The sequence below is a fragment of the Rhinopithecus bieti genome, unplaced genomic scaffold (assembly GCF_001698545.2).
Source record: "Rhinopithecus bieti isolate Rb0 unplaced genomic scaffold, ASM169854v2 scaffold_425, whole genome shotgun sequence".
NCBI lineage: Eukaryota > Metazoa > Chordata > Mammalia > Primates > Cercopithecidae > Rhinopithecus > Rhinopithecus bieti.
In genome coordinates, this window is record NW_016803361.1 from 4,554,799 (window position 1) to 4,568,643 (window position 13,845).

General features: G+C 47.6%; 1 protein-coding gene across 25 annotated transcripts in view; it reads right to left on the reverse strand.

Annotated features, from left to right (window-relative positions):
- Positions 1-13,845, reverse strand: part of SEC31B (SEC31 homolog B, COPII component) — a 36,278-nt gene that overhangs the window by 692 nt on the left and 21,741 nt on the right. For 19 of the 25 annotated variants that reach the window (XM_017881126.1, XM_017881011.1, XM_017881020.1 and 16 more), the window contains 12 exons: positions 13,261-13,439; positions 12,905-13,031; positions 12,370-12,515; positions 11,495-11,668; positions 10,635-10,793; positions 5,039-5,216; positions 4,335-4,649; positions 4,034-4,092; positions 3,581-3,727; positions 3,176-3,295; positions 2,343-2,414; positions 958-2,112 (listed from right to left, as the gene is read on the reverse strand). In XM_017881126.1, the coding sequence (XP_017736615.1) occupies positions 1,933-2,112; positions 2,343-2,414; positions 3,176-3,295; positions 3,581-3,727; positions 4,034-4,092; positions 4,335-4,649; positions 5,039-5,216; positions 10,635-10,793; positions 11,495-11,668; positions 12,370-12,515; positions 12,905-13,031; positions 13,261-13,439 (1,856 nt within the window). In that variant the 3' untranslated portion in view covers positions 958-1,932. Of the gene's footprint in view, positions 1-957; positions 2,113-2,342; positions 2,415-3,175; positions 3,296-3,580; positions 3,728-4,033; positions 4,093-4,334; positions 4,650-5,038; positions 5,217-10,634; positions 10,794-11,494; positions 11,669-12,369; positions 12,516-12,904; positions 13,032-13,260; positions 13,440-13,845 lie in introns of those variants that run through there. The other 6 variants (XM_017881027.1, XM_017881109.1, XM_017881087.1 and 3 more) reach the window with 4 other exon arrangements.

Sequence of the window (13,845 nt, forward strand, 5' to 3'; positions counted from 1 at the left end):
TTTATGTTGGCTCCCATAGAGGCAATCCTCAGACTGGAAAGAAGGGGGAAGAAAGCCTGTCTTAGCAAAACAATATATCTAAAGAGCTCAAGAAGAGAAAATAGGAGAACAAAATGCCATTAAAATAGCCTTCTACCCCCACTGGAGTCAATGAAAACTTCATTTCACATGCTAATCCGCCACTCCGCCCCCTTGTCTTCTCACAACACCTTTTCCGAAAGTGTTTGGGAAAAGTCTTCGCAGTCAGTACACAGCTCCCTGCAGTTCAGACTTCTCCTTGTGTTAGTTCAGGGCCCCAAGTGGGGCTCTCGCTCCAGCAGCGGCTTTTTTCTCCCCCACTTTAATTTAAACAAAGACTTCGGAGTTCATCAACCTCCCACTGAAATTCACAGCTGCTGAACAAACTAATCCCCTCTCCCGGCCTTTCTTCCCTTCAATGGGCTCTTGGCTTCAAAGACACTTTGGGAAAGGACTTTGCTGGGGCTCACACTGCTTCATCAATAGAAGTTAGTGCAAGTATTATCTGAAGAGCAAGTGGCTTTACAAACAAATACTGCCTAACAATCCCTCCCTCCCAAACACACACACATCTAGCCCACAGACATGATGGGATCTACAACAGGATTAGGGCCAGTATCCCCTGGCTTCACACCCAGTCCCTTTGTATAGCTGAGCTCAGCCCTGAAGTGGGGTGCGGAAAACCCTGGAACTGAACACCAGGCACGGATGAAGAGAGACAACCCCCCTGCCCCCAACACACCCAGCAGAGTGACCACAAATGCTGCAAGGAGAGAACCTAATTCAGTGGAGCTGGACACCTTCCTTTAACTTTCTTGATTTATCTCTCCCTAAGCCTCTCCCCTGCCTTACTAGGGTGCAGGAAGCAAGAATAAAGAGGACTAGGAAGGTAATGGCAAAATAGAACCCAGAGGAGACAATGACTGGGAGATGACAGAGGAAACCAAATCGAAGCAGCTTTATTGCACCATTAAGTACATCACTGCATCAAACACAGTGCCACAAATGCAAATCCAAACGCAGTGCCACAAATGCAAATCCAGTCCGAGAAGGTAGCCCTGGGACATGTGGTGGCTGCAAGGTAGAAGGGCCCCCAACCCTTGAGGAGCAGTGCTGGAAGAGAATACAGAACTGGGCTTTATCCTCACAGAAGGAATGGCCTTGGGCTAAGGCTCCAACATAGGTGGAGTCAAGGGGAGTTCCCCATAGGCTGTGGTTCCCCTGCTCCTATCTCACAGCCTAAGATAGCTTCCAGCAAAAGGCAGTTCACCCCTTTCACCTTCCATCCAACCTAGCCCACCCTTAATAATGCTGGCACATGAGAAATTCCATTTTAACAGCGCCAAAGTTTCCTCTCTTGGTTCTCCTCAGCACCCATCCCTCACGTCCATGACTTGTTCAAAGGGTGAACAGCAGTCAGCTCTACCCCATACCCTGGGCTACAGAGAAATACAGACCTGGAAATACTAAGTCAGAGGCAGGGAAAGGTAAGGGCAGGCTCATAAACCACAGACGGGAGAAACAAAAGACCCACATGATGGGTCACAGCAGAGGTAGACTTAAAAGTAACAATCCGGTTCACCCTCTCAGAAGCCATGTAAACAGAAGATCCCTGGGGGAGAAGATATTTGGCCCCAGGTCCTTACAGAGTGCAGTATTAGGGAGAGTGAAGAACTGACTCTATGCCCTGCCTCCAGGCCTGAGAGTGTCTTGGACAGATCCTAGAAGGCCAGGCATAAAGGAGTAAAAAGCAGGTACTCAGCTGGTTTGGAGTCAAGCCTACAGCATCACATACCTGGCGGCAAGGAAAAGAGTCGGGAAAAACAAACAGAATCTGTTGCAAAAGTCCCCTCTTCTGCAGGGAGGAGTTAAGTAACAGCAGAAGTGGCCTCCTAGCAAGAGAGGCTGCCTGGTTTAGACCAGCAGCTTATGAGCAATGATGAGGACTGCCTTCAAGATAGGCATGAAGCTGGACACTTCGCTGAAGCTGCTGCAGCCCGCCACCTGGGCATGCACTGCGAGGCCCTGCTCAAAGCTTCCTGCATCCACGCATCGGGCAACCTCATGGAGCCCGGCCACGACATGAGGTGAGAGCTGTGGAGGGAATGACCCTTAGGTTAGCGAGCCCAACCCAGTCCCTACCCTGGCAGCATGGAAGGGATAAGGGAAGACTTAAGTTCTGGGCCCAGTCCAGGCAAGATGCACATATTTTGTGGGGAACCCAGGTCAGTGAGACCTATGGGAAGAAAAGACACTGGGCTTCCTTTGGCCATGGTCATGGTGGAAGGGTAGGAGGCAGTGGGAGCACAGGTAGGTGTACTTACTGTCCCCTCACAGAGCTTCTCATATAGACACTCCAGACGCTGGGCTGCCTCTTCCAGCTTCCTTTTTGTCTTCTGCAGGGAAAGAAGTGGATTCCAACCCCCGCCCCTAAGGCTAACACCACACAGGGCCATAAAGAATCATAGCATATTAGGCCAGGCGCGGTGGCTCATGCCTGTAATGCCAGCACCTTGGGAGGCCGAGGTGGGCGGATCACAAGGTCAGGAGATTGAGACCATCCTGGCTAACATGGTGAAACCCCATCTCCATTAAAAATTAAAAATACAAAAAATTAGCCAGGTGTGGTGGCGGGGGGCCTGTAATCCCAGCTACTCAGGAGGCTGAGCCAGGAGAATGGCGTGAATCCGGGAGGCGGAGCTTGCAGTGAGCCGAGATCGCACCACTGCACTCCAGCCTGGGCAATAGAGTGAGACTCCATCTCAAAAAAAAAAAAAAGAATCACAGCATATTACAGCTAGAATGGCTTCATTTCACAGAGGAGGGAATGAAGGCCCAAGAAGGGTAAGCAACTTGCTCAAGCCGACACAGCCAGCAAGGGAATGGCAGACTTCCTTACTCCTGGCTCCACCCTCCTTCCAGTACCTCTGCTGTCTTTAGGTCTCAATGCTGCTGGGTCCTACTGTCAAGGAGCTAGACTTCAGACCAGACTCGAAGTCTCTCCCCAGCTCCACACAGACATTAATTAAGTACAAGATAGAGACAGCATGTTCAGGGCAGTGAGAAGAGAGTCACACAAGGAACTGGTCCACAGCTGAGGGGTCCTGGAACCAGCAAAGGGTGCAAGGAAGGCACTGTGGAGAAGGTTCAGACTCACTAAGTCAGTTGCAGACAGGGAGCAGCGTTGGAGAAGTGCCTCAAAGCTGCTCTTCAAGGACTGATGCTCTGGGGGCAGCTCCTTCCTTTCCATCTTCTCAGGTGGCAGGTGCTGAAGCTGCTGATAAAGAAGCAGGGAGAAAGGCCAGAGGGGCAATCTGTCCTTCTCATGGCTTCCCTAAGGACTAGTCCCCAGCGACTCACAGTCATACTGTTCCCATCAGAGCAGAGGTGGGGAGATGAGCAGCCTCCCTTTCTCTGCAGTAAGGACACCTGGTACCTGCCCCCAGTCTCCCTCAGCTCAGAGACGGTCTCTGCCTTGAGGAATGAGGCCCATCTACCATGACTTGCACCCAAGGAGGGCTGGAAGGTTTCCCAAGGGAGGGGAATACATTGTTCCTGTTACCTGCAAGCTGAGTTCTCCTGGAGCTCCTGGGGGAGCATGACTCACACCGGAGACAGGGGGCTGTGAGGGAAGAATCCCTTGAAGCTCAGGGGTGAGGCTCATAACTGGAGCAGTAATTGGTGCTGGGGGCATAAATGTCTCTGGCAGCTAAAGAGATAGAAGGAAAGACACATGAGTCTGAGCTGAGAGACTCTATGGCTCTGGTTTTGGGGAGTGGCAGGAATGATAGTGAACAAGGAGGCAGAGGAGTGAGTATGGGAAACTGGGAAGTGACGAGACTGGTGTATGTGAGTAAGAGGGAAAGAGAAAGAGGAGGGTCCTGAGGAAAGAAGAGTAAGTGGGGGGAGGGCGGGGACAGTCTGAGAAGGGGAAGGACTGACTGAATCCTCTAAGGAATTAGAACATGGTCACTGGTGAATGTGCGAGGGAGTGGGTGGGGACAGATGCATTGACCTTGTTCCTCTGGAGGTTTCCCCTGGGGGCTGGAGCTTCTTTCCAGGAATCTTGAGGTCCTATAGGATAAAAAGATAGAGGTTTTAGGGGCATAGTGAAAACACTGGAAATTTTGATCTGAAGGCTGGAAGCATTCTTTGAGTTGGAATCCACCATACCTCCCTCTGCAGACCATCTACACTCCTGGCCACCCTCCACCCCACAGGGCCCTAGCCTCTGACTTGAGGAAAGACTCCCAAAGTAGTTGGAGGGGTAGGGGAGGCAATAACCCAGAAGAGGGATCCATGGAGGGAAGACTGACCTGGGTGAGGAGTCAAGATGCCAGTGGTTGGGAGGACACTAGAGCATGGGGCACCTGGGCCCCCTGGAAGGTATGGCACAGGGAAGCTCACAGGAGGGGCTGGGGCATGGGAGACCATGTGGCCGGGACCTGGTGGTCTCAGAGGAAGCAGAGGGAACAGTCTAGGAGTCTCAGGCAGGGAGGTAGAGCCAGGTTGCGTGATGTCTGGGCATGCCATGAGTAGAGGGGAACCAGGAAGAGGCCATGTCCCAGGGAATCCCACTGGGTTAGGAGCTTGCACCCTTTGCCCTCCTAATAGCTGTGGCTGAGATGAAGCTGAGGTAGAACAGAAATAGGTCATTTGTCACTAAACTTCAAGTCAGGAGCATCTCAGAGCATATCAAGGAGAAACAGGATAGCAATAAAAAATTAATAATAATAAATGATTAATACACGTATATGGAAATCTATAATTTACAAAATATTTTTAACTGTATTCCTTATTTGACCTTCAAAACAATCCCATAGGGTTGAGATAAGCAACACAACACTTTGGTATATTGCCAAAGGTACGAAGCCAGTGATAGCATTAGGAATTCAGACTTCAACTTCCAAGCTCCCCTCACTAGACAGATATACAGCTTCCCAAATCCATGCTGGCCATGCCAGTTGCCTTCCTGAGACCTCTGTGCTCTGCCCAAACAGATCTTCAGTGACTCACTCACCAGGCCTTACCCCAGGGCCCAAAGGCAAAGGCTGGATGGCCTGGGACCCAGGTGCCCTGTAGTCACTTAAATTCTGCATCCTGGGGCCCTGATAAGGGCTAGGATGGGAAGGTGCCAAGGGCATCGCTGGTGATGACTGAGGGGTGAAAACTCTTGGCCTTGGAGATGGAGTTGGAACCTATGAAGAGAAAAAAACATCAGCTCTTGGAAAGGAAAGAGAAAGGTAAATAATAGAAAACAGAAAAATAATAGGGAAAATTAATGAAACAAAAACTAGTTTTTTGAGGAAAAAATTCAATAAAATTGATAAACATCTAAAACTGATAAAGATAAAAGAGAGAAGATATAAATCATCATCAGAGATGAAACAGGGAATATTACAACAGACCCTGAAGCCATTAGAAAGATAAATGAGGCCGGGCGCGGTGGCTCAAGCCTGTAATCCCAGCACTTTGGGAGGCCGAGACGGGCGGATCACGAGGTCAGGAGATCGAAACCATCCTGGCTAACATGGTGAAACCCCGTCTCTACTAAAAAAATACAAAAAAAAACTAGCCGGGCGAGGTGGCGGGCGCCTGTAGTCCCAGCTACTCGGGAGGCTGAGGCAGGAGAATGGCGTAAACCCGGGAGGCGGAGCTTGCAGTGAGCTGAGATCCGGCCACTGCACTCCAGCCTGGGCGACAGAGCGAGACTCCATCTCAAAAAAAAAAAAAAAAAAAAAAAAAAAAAAAAAAAAGATAAATGAATGCTACAGATAACTTTACATTCATAAATATCTGACAACTTATCAGAAATGGACCGATTCCTCAAGAACGACAAACTACCAAAACTCAGTCACAATGAAAAGAAGATCTGGATAGTCCTATAACTATTAAAGAAATTGGATTTGTAATTTATTTATTTATTTATTTTTGAGACGGAGTCTCGCTCTGTCCCCCAGGCTGGAGTGCAGTGGTGCCATCTCGGCTTGCTGCAAGCTCCGCCCCCCGGGTTCATGCCATTCTTCTGCCTCAGTCTCCTGAGTAGCTGGGACCACAGGCGCCTGCCACTACGCCCGGCTAGTTTTTGTATTTTTTAGTAGAGACGGGGTTTCACGGTGTTAGCCAGGATTGTCTCGATTTCCTGACCTCGTGATCCGCCCGCCTCGGCCTCCCAAAGTGCTGGGATTACAGGCTTGAGCCACCGCGCCCGGCGGGATTTGTAATTTAAAAGCTCCCAGAAAAGAAATCTCCAGGCCTAGATGGTTTCACTGGAGAATTTCACCAAACAGTCAAAGAATTAATACAAAGTTTACGTAATCTCTTCCAGAAGATAGAAGGAACACTTCCTAACTAATTTCATAAGGCCAGTATTACCCTGATGCCAACACCAGAAAAAGATAGCAGAAAATAAAACTATACATCAATATTTCTCATGAACTTAGACACAAAAATCCTCAATAAAATTTTAGCAAAATCAAACAATGTATATAAAAAATAATATTCCACAAGAAAGTGGGATTGATTCCAGGTCATGCAAAGCTGATCAAATATATTTAAAAACCAATCAATTTAATCCCCTATACCAACAAACTAAAGAATGAAAATAATATGATCACAGAAATGATGCAGAAAAAACATCTGACAAAATTCGACACCGATTCATGATCTAGTTCACAAGGTGTTATGATCTGAATGAATATGTTCCCCGAAGTCATGTGTTGAAAACTGAATCCTCAATGCAACAGTGTTGGGAGGTGGGACTTTTTGGAAGTGTTTAGGTCATGAGGGCTCTGCCCTCATTAATGGATTAATGCCACCAAAAAAGGACTTGCAGGAGTAGGTTTGCTTTCTCTTGCACATCTGCTGCCTGCCATGTGAGGACACAGCAGCAACGCACCATCTTGGAACTGAGAGTGGAACCATACCTGCTGGTGCCTTGATCTTGGACTCCAGAACCATAAGAAATAAATTTCTGTTCTTTATAAATTTCCCAGTCTGTGGTATTCTGTTATAGTGGCACAAAATGGACTAAGACACAAGGAATAGAGGGAAATGTCCTTAGTCTCATAAAGAGCATCTACGAAAAACCTAAAGCTAACATACTTAATGCTGAAATATTGAATGTTTTTCCTCTAAGACTGGAAACAAGGCAAGAACATTCATGTTAACTATTTATTTATTTATTTTTTTGAAATGGAGTTTTGCTCTTGTTGCCCAGGCTGGAGTGCAACTACACAATCTCAGCTCACTGCTCCACCTCCCGGGTTCAAGCGACTCTCCAGCCTTGCCTCCTGAGTAGCTGGGATTATGGGCATGCACCACCATGCCTGGTTAATTTTATATTTTAGTAGAGATGGGCTCTCACCATGTTGGCCAGGCTGGTCTCAACTCCTGACCTCAGGTGATCCACCCGCCTCAGCTTCCCAAAGTGCTGGGATTACAGGTGTGAGCACCGCGCCTGGCTCATTTTCACTATTCTTATTTAACAGAGACTGGAAGTCCTAGTCACTACAATAAGGCATGAGAAAGAAATTAAATGCATATAGATTGAAAAGAAAGAAAACTATCTATTTGCAGATTTGCAGACAGCATGACTGTCTAATAGAAAACCCCATGGAATCCACAAAAAACTTCTGCAACTATTCAGGAAGGTCACAGGGTATAACCAGATCAACACATAAAAATCAACTGCATTTCTATATACTCAATGAACAAGTGGAAACCAATAAATTAGATTTTAAACTGCTGAAGAGAAAATTAAATACTTAGTAAGCATGAGCGGACAGGTGATAATAAAAAAATTAAATACTTAAGTATGAATTGGACAAAATATGTACAGGATTGGTGATAAAAATTGTAAAACACTGATAGAGCATTGGAGAAACATGCCACGTTCATGGACTGAAAGACTGAACCTAGTAAAGATGTCAATTAGGAACTTGTATTTGAATACTCATGGCAGCTTTACTCATAATACCCCCAAATTGGAAACTACCCAAATGTCCTTCAAAGTTTGAATGGCTAAAAAAATTAAAACCGAGGCCAGGTGCGGTGGCTCACGCCTATAATCCCAGCACTTTGGGAGGCCAAGGTGGGCGGATCACGAGGTCAGGAGATCGAGACCATCCTGGCTAACACGGTGAAACCCCGTCACCACTAAAAATACAAAACATTCTCCGGGCGTGGTGGCAGGCGCCTGTAGTCCCAGCTACTCTAGGAGGCTGAGGCAGAGGAGAATGGCGTGAACCCGGAAGGCGGAGCTTGCAGTGAGCCGAGATCGCGCCACTGCACTCCAACCTGGGCAACAGAGCGAGATTCCATCTCAAAAAAAAAAAAAAAAAAAAAATTAAAACCATGGTACATTCACGCCATGGAATACTACTCTGCAATAAGAATGAGTGAACTACTGGTACACAGAACAACTTGAATGAATCTCAAAGAAGTTATGCTAAGGGAAAAAAGCCAATCTCCAAAGGATACATACTGCATGATTCTATTTATGTAACAATCGTTAAATAACAATTATAGAGCTGGAGAGCATATTGGTGAAGCCAAGGATGAGGGACCTGGGATAAGTGCAACTATAAAAGAGGTAACACAAGAGATGGCTGGGTGTGGTGGCTCATGCCTGTAATCCCAGCACTCAGGAGATTGAGACTATCCTGGCTAACATGGTGAAACCTCAACTCTACTAAAAACACAAAAAATTAGCCAGGCGTGGTGGTGGGCGCCTGTAGTCCCAGCTACTCGGGAGGCTGAGGCAGGAGAATGGTGTGAACCCGGGAGGCAGAGCTTGCAGTGAGCCAAGATCATGCCGCTACACTCCAGCCTGGGCGACAGAGCAAGACTCTGTCTCAGAAAAAAAAAAAAAGGTAACACAAGAGAGTTTTATGGTGATGGTAAAATTGAGTATCTTGATTTTGGGGGTGGTTACACACTACAATGTGACAAAACTGCATAAACACACACATAACAATATGTAAAACTGACTGAAATCTGAATCCATGGATTGTACTAATGGTAATTCCTTGGTTTTGATACTGTACTGTGGTCGTGTGAGATGCTGACATGGGGCGGGGTGTTGTTGGGATGCAGGAGACATCCCAGTACATTTCTTTGCCACCTCCTGTGAATCTATAGTTATTTTTAAATGAAAAGAGATGGGGAGAGGGAGAGAGAGAGGAGAGGAGGGGAAGGGGAAAAGGGGAGACAAGTGAGGAAAGAAAGGGACGGAGGAAAGGGAGGGAAAAAAGAAAAGGAATTAGGGTGGGGATTGAAGGTGGGACAAGATGAGCCATCAGAGCTTCCGCCAGATAACTCTGTATCCAAATCTCTCTGGATTCTGTTCCCCGGCTCCTCTAGTAAGCTTCTGGGCTCACATCTTAACAGTACCCAATCCCCCCAGGCACTTTGGCCAGAACCTCTTTCCTCTCCCTCAGTTCCCCAACCACACACACACCTCTCCAAACTATCAGCAATTCTGTCAATTCTATCTACTAAGTACTAAGTATTTCAAATCCAACCTCACTGGCCAGCTTTAGTTATTTCATGTCTTCATCATCCCTTACTATAGCCTAATTCCCTCCAGCCTGGCCCTTCCTAACATATAGCTAATTATGTCACTCCTCTTCCTAAAACTGTTCAATAGCTCCTCCCTGTCAAGTTTAAGCTCTTTAGCACAGAATGCTAGGTCCTTAGTGATCTAACTCCTACCTGTTGTTCCAGCTTCATCTAACTTCACAGCCATAAACACCTGTGTTGCAGCCCCAATTAAATATTACTAATCCTCAAAAGGCCTCAGCTTACTCCTGCTTCAGTGCCTTTGTACATGCTATTCTCTGTGCCTGAAACAGTCTTCACTTGCTCATTCCTTTGCCTAAAAACTTTTAATCTTTGAGACTCTGATCAAACCTCAGACTCGTTCTGAAACACTCCCTGGACTGCCCCCGCAACCCCACCATACAGAGTAAACTGCTTTCATCTGTGTGATCTTATGGTCCCTTGCCATACCCCAATCACGGTATTTATGAATTTTACTGTAGCTAATTTTTTTTTTTTTTTTTTTTTTTTTTGAGACAGAGTCTCGCTCTGTCGCCCAGGCTGGAGTGCAGTGGTACGATCTGGGCTCACTTCAACCTCCGCCTCCCGGGTTCAAGCAATACTCCTGCCTCAGTCTCCCAAGTAGCTGGGACGACAAGCGCGTGCCACCACACCCAGCTCATTTTTTTGTATTTTCAGTAGAGATGGGGTTTTACCATGTTGGCCAGGATGGTCTTGAACTCCAGACCTCGTGATCTGCCCACTCTGGCCTCCTAAAGTTGGGATTAGAGGCGTGAGCCACCGTGCCAGGCCTACTGTAGCTATTTTTTACATATCTATCTTTCCACTAGACTATGAGCTACTTGAGGGCAAGTATCACAATTTTTGCACCTTTATGTCCTAACAGCCTAGTAGTTCAATAAACAGTCATTTATTATAAAAAGAACTGAATCTATGTTCTACGGAAATTGGGAATTTTCATCAGTTTTGTTCACAATATATTCCAAGTGCCCAGAACCACGCTTGGCACATAAATATTGTTGAATGAACAAATGAATTAACAAGTAAGGTCTTACCTGGTGAGAAGGCTGGGATCCCAATCTGTAAGATGTCTCTTTAGAGTGCGGGATAGCTCCCACAACAATCCGGGGGTAGGGGAAAGGGGGAGACTGTTGGCCCAAGACAGCAGAACCTTGAGCACGAAAAAGCCGATCTCTTAGCTGCTGAACTGGTGGCTATAAGTTTTAATGAGGAACAGTTGTGTCAAGAAATTAACACAATCAAGGCCCCCGGTAGCAGTCAAATTTCAGCTGACCCCCTATACCAAGCTTGTCCAACCTGTCTTATTTTGTTGTTGTTGTTCTGTTTTGTTTTGTTTTAGGTTTTTAGCAGCCTGAAGTCATGGTTTTTGGTTTCTGACTCTAGTGATAAGTGGAAAACAGGGATGAGGAAGGGGCTTTACTGGCCCAACCAGAAACAGAAACTAAGCACCCACGACTGTATTCTGACCCTTGGACACCCCTGCTCTATACTGTAGACCCCTTAGAAATGACTCAGGGTTCCCGAATCCCTACCAAACACTTGCATGCCTCCCTCCTTGCTATTCTTTCTGCTTAGAATGCTCTATATCTGCTGGTAAGCTACTTCTCTTTGAAGGTCCAGCTCAGCTGTTTTAACCATTGGGAAGCCTTCCTTGACTTCTCCAGGCAAAAATCAGTCCCTTCCCTGGACTCCCACAGTGCTCAGTATAAGCTTCTGTTATGGCGCTATAAGTCATCAATATCTGATCTTCCCCCAGTAGATTGTGAGGTGCTTAAGGGATTCCATCTTATCTATCCTAGAAGCTTCAGCATTAGCATAGTGTCTGGAACACAGAAGTGCTCAATGTTAGATGACTGAATGAAAAGGTTTGCTCTCTCCACATGGCCCCACTTACCTGAGCACAGTCACTGGGTAGAAAGCTCATGGCAGTGGCCAGGCTGCCCTGGGCTGCCAGGAGGTTGGCATACTGAGTGACTCTATAGGTTGTGGCAGGGCCTGGGCTCACCCCATGAGGACCCCACAGTAGCTCCAAGCTCCTGTTAAGAACCATCACCTTCTCCATCAGGTCCTGTAAAGACAAGGATGAGGGTGGTAAGCCTTCATTGAAGCATATCCTGCTCTCTAAGTCCAGGTAGCTCATTCAGGGATCTCCTGCTATGGGTAGAGATGAGGGCACCTGGCCACACCTAGGTGAAGGCAGCAGATGATGACATGTAAGAACCGTGACAGAGAAGGGTCACTTGGCCTCACCTCCCAAGCTGTTAGGATTGGATTTAACTGGACCCATGTGGTCTTAGATTCTGGTACATCTCTACCTCTTCCTTTTGCTTTTTTACCCTTTCTGCTTATACGTCACCAACCACAGACTCTGTTATACTAACTGTTTCATGTGCGACTTTTATCTCTCCATGAGTCTGTGACCCCCACTTTTTGTGGTCACTTACAGAACACCTGGCAGTTTAGATCCACAGAATTTTCTACAGTAGCTAATAGAAGGGCCAAGTCACAATTACTCAAATACTGAATACATCTGTAAAATCAAACCTGAAATAGGAAAAAATTATAAAGACTAACACTGAAGCAGCTGCTGCTTAGTCTCCTCTGAGGGCACAGGAGAAGATCCCAGACATTCAGGACCCTTCGCTCCTCCCTAACACCGTGGTTCCAGCCTGTCCCAGAGGATCCACCTCTGCTAGCTCTGCACATCTCCACCACTAGCCTCCTAAGGGCCTGGTATGGAGTGGCCAGTACCCTGAAGAGAAGGGGTACCTGCAGAGCCATGGGGGACAAAGCCTGGTGGCATTTTGCCCAGCACTCCACCAGCCGCTCCACACTCCCTGAGCACACATAACAGAGTCTGGCTTCAGAGGTTAGTGTCCTGCCGCCCTCCTGTTCCATGCGAGTTCCCAGCATGTCTGCAGAGAGAGGGAAATTTCATTAATGGCAGAGCTGGCCTGTGTGCCTCTCCTTCTCCTGTTTGGAAACAGGGAGAGGACCATGAGCCTGGGACAAGTAGCTGCAGTGGCTTTAAGACAACACTGAGACTCATCTTGCTGTACAGAGAAGGGGAAAGTTCTCACATCATGGTGTGACAAGACAAAGTAAACCAGGACAACAAAGGATCCCCTCTGAAAGTAGGGGCATGCGCTGTGGTCCCTGCCTCCTGGCTGAGCCAGATTCTAGCCCTGACAACACTGCCTGGCCTCCCAGAGCTCAGCTGCTCCTCCACCTCCCTCCTGCATGCATCCTTTGACTCCATGCTGGAGTCACACCACTTCATCCTGAAGCCTGGGACCACACCTACCACAGAGCTCAGGGAATTTCTCTGTGCTTGAGTATGTCAGTAGCAAAGCCAGTGCCTCTCTCCAGTTCTTCAGGCTACAGGTACACACCACATCCTTCCAATTCTTTTGCACAACACAGGCTAGAAGCTGTAATAGGCAGAGAGGGAAAGAGGCCATCAGGCATCCATCCAGCATAGACAGCAGGAGTCCTGCACAGACCTCCCGTTAGAGCACTGAGTAGGGGCGAGGGTGAGGTGGGGGTGGTAGAGTAGAGAGAGGCAGGCAGATACTCAAACACGGGTCCCAAGGTGTGGGTATCCACCTCACAAGGTCCAAGTAATCCCCTCCCTTCCTCTCCTGCACAATGGGCAGTTACCGAGGAGATTTTGGTTTTCTTCATGGCCAAGTAGCGCTCCTGTGTTTGCTTCAGCAGATCTGCACCCCCGGCCTGGGCCAGGATAATGGCATCAGCAAAGCGCTCCTCCTTCAGACACAGCTCCACAGCCGGACCCAGTTCCCCAAGCAGGAGAGCCTGGCTTAGGAGTCCATCAACATCTGCAGGCAGAAGCATCCCCTCTGCATTAGTTGCTCTCAAACCCTAGCTTCCTGCCACCTGCAGGGCCCACAGCACACTCTCTATATCTCTATATCACTCAGCATGCTTGGCTCCAAACTAAACCCTCAAGCTTCATTCCTTGGCAATAAAATGTATTTTGGTGCCCAGGTCTAAAGACAGGGCCCAAGACAAGGGAGGGAACTGATGCGGCAGTAGCACAGTGTGAAGTGTGCTTGATCACAGTGCGCAGGGCCACAGTCCTTTCAGCAAGGATAGAAGAAAATCTGTTGGTAGAAGGCCTTCCATAGGAAGGACCTATCCATGAAAATCTACAGCCAGAGAGAGCTCTAACTGGTAGGCGACTCACTCAGCATTTGAGATGGTAGGAGGAAGACATGAGGCAGG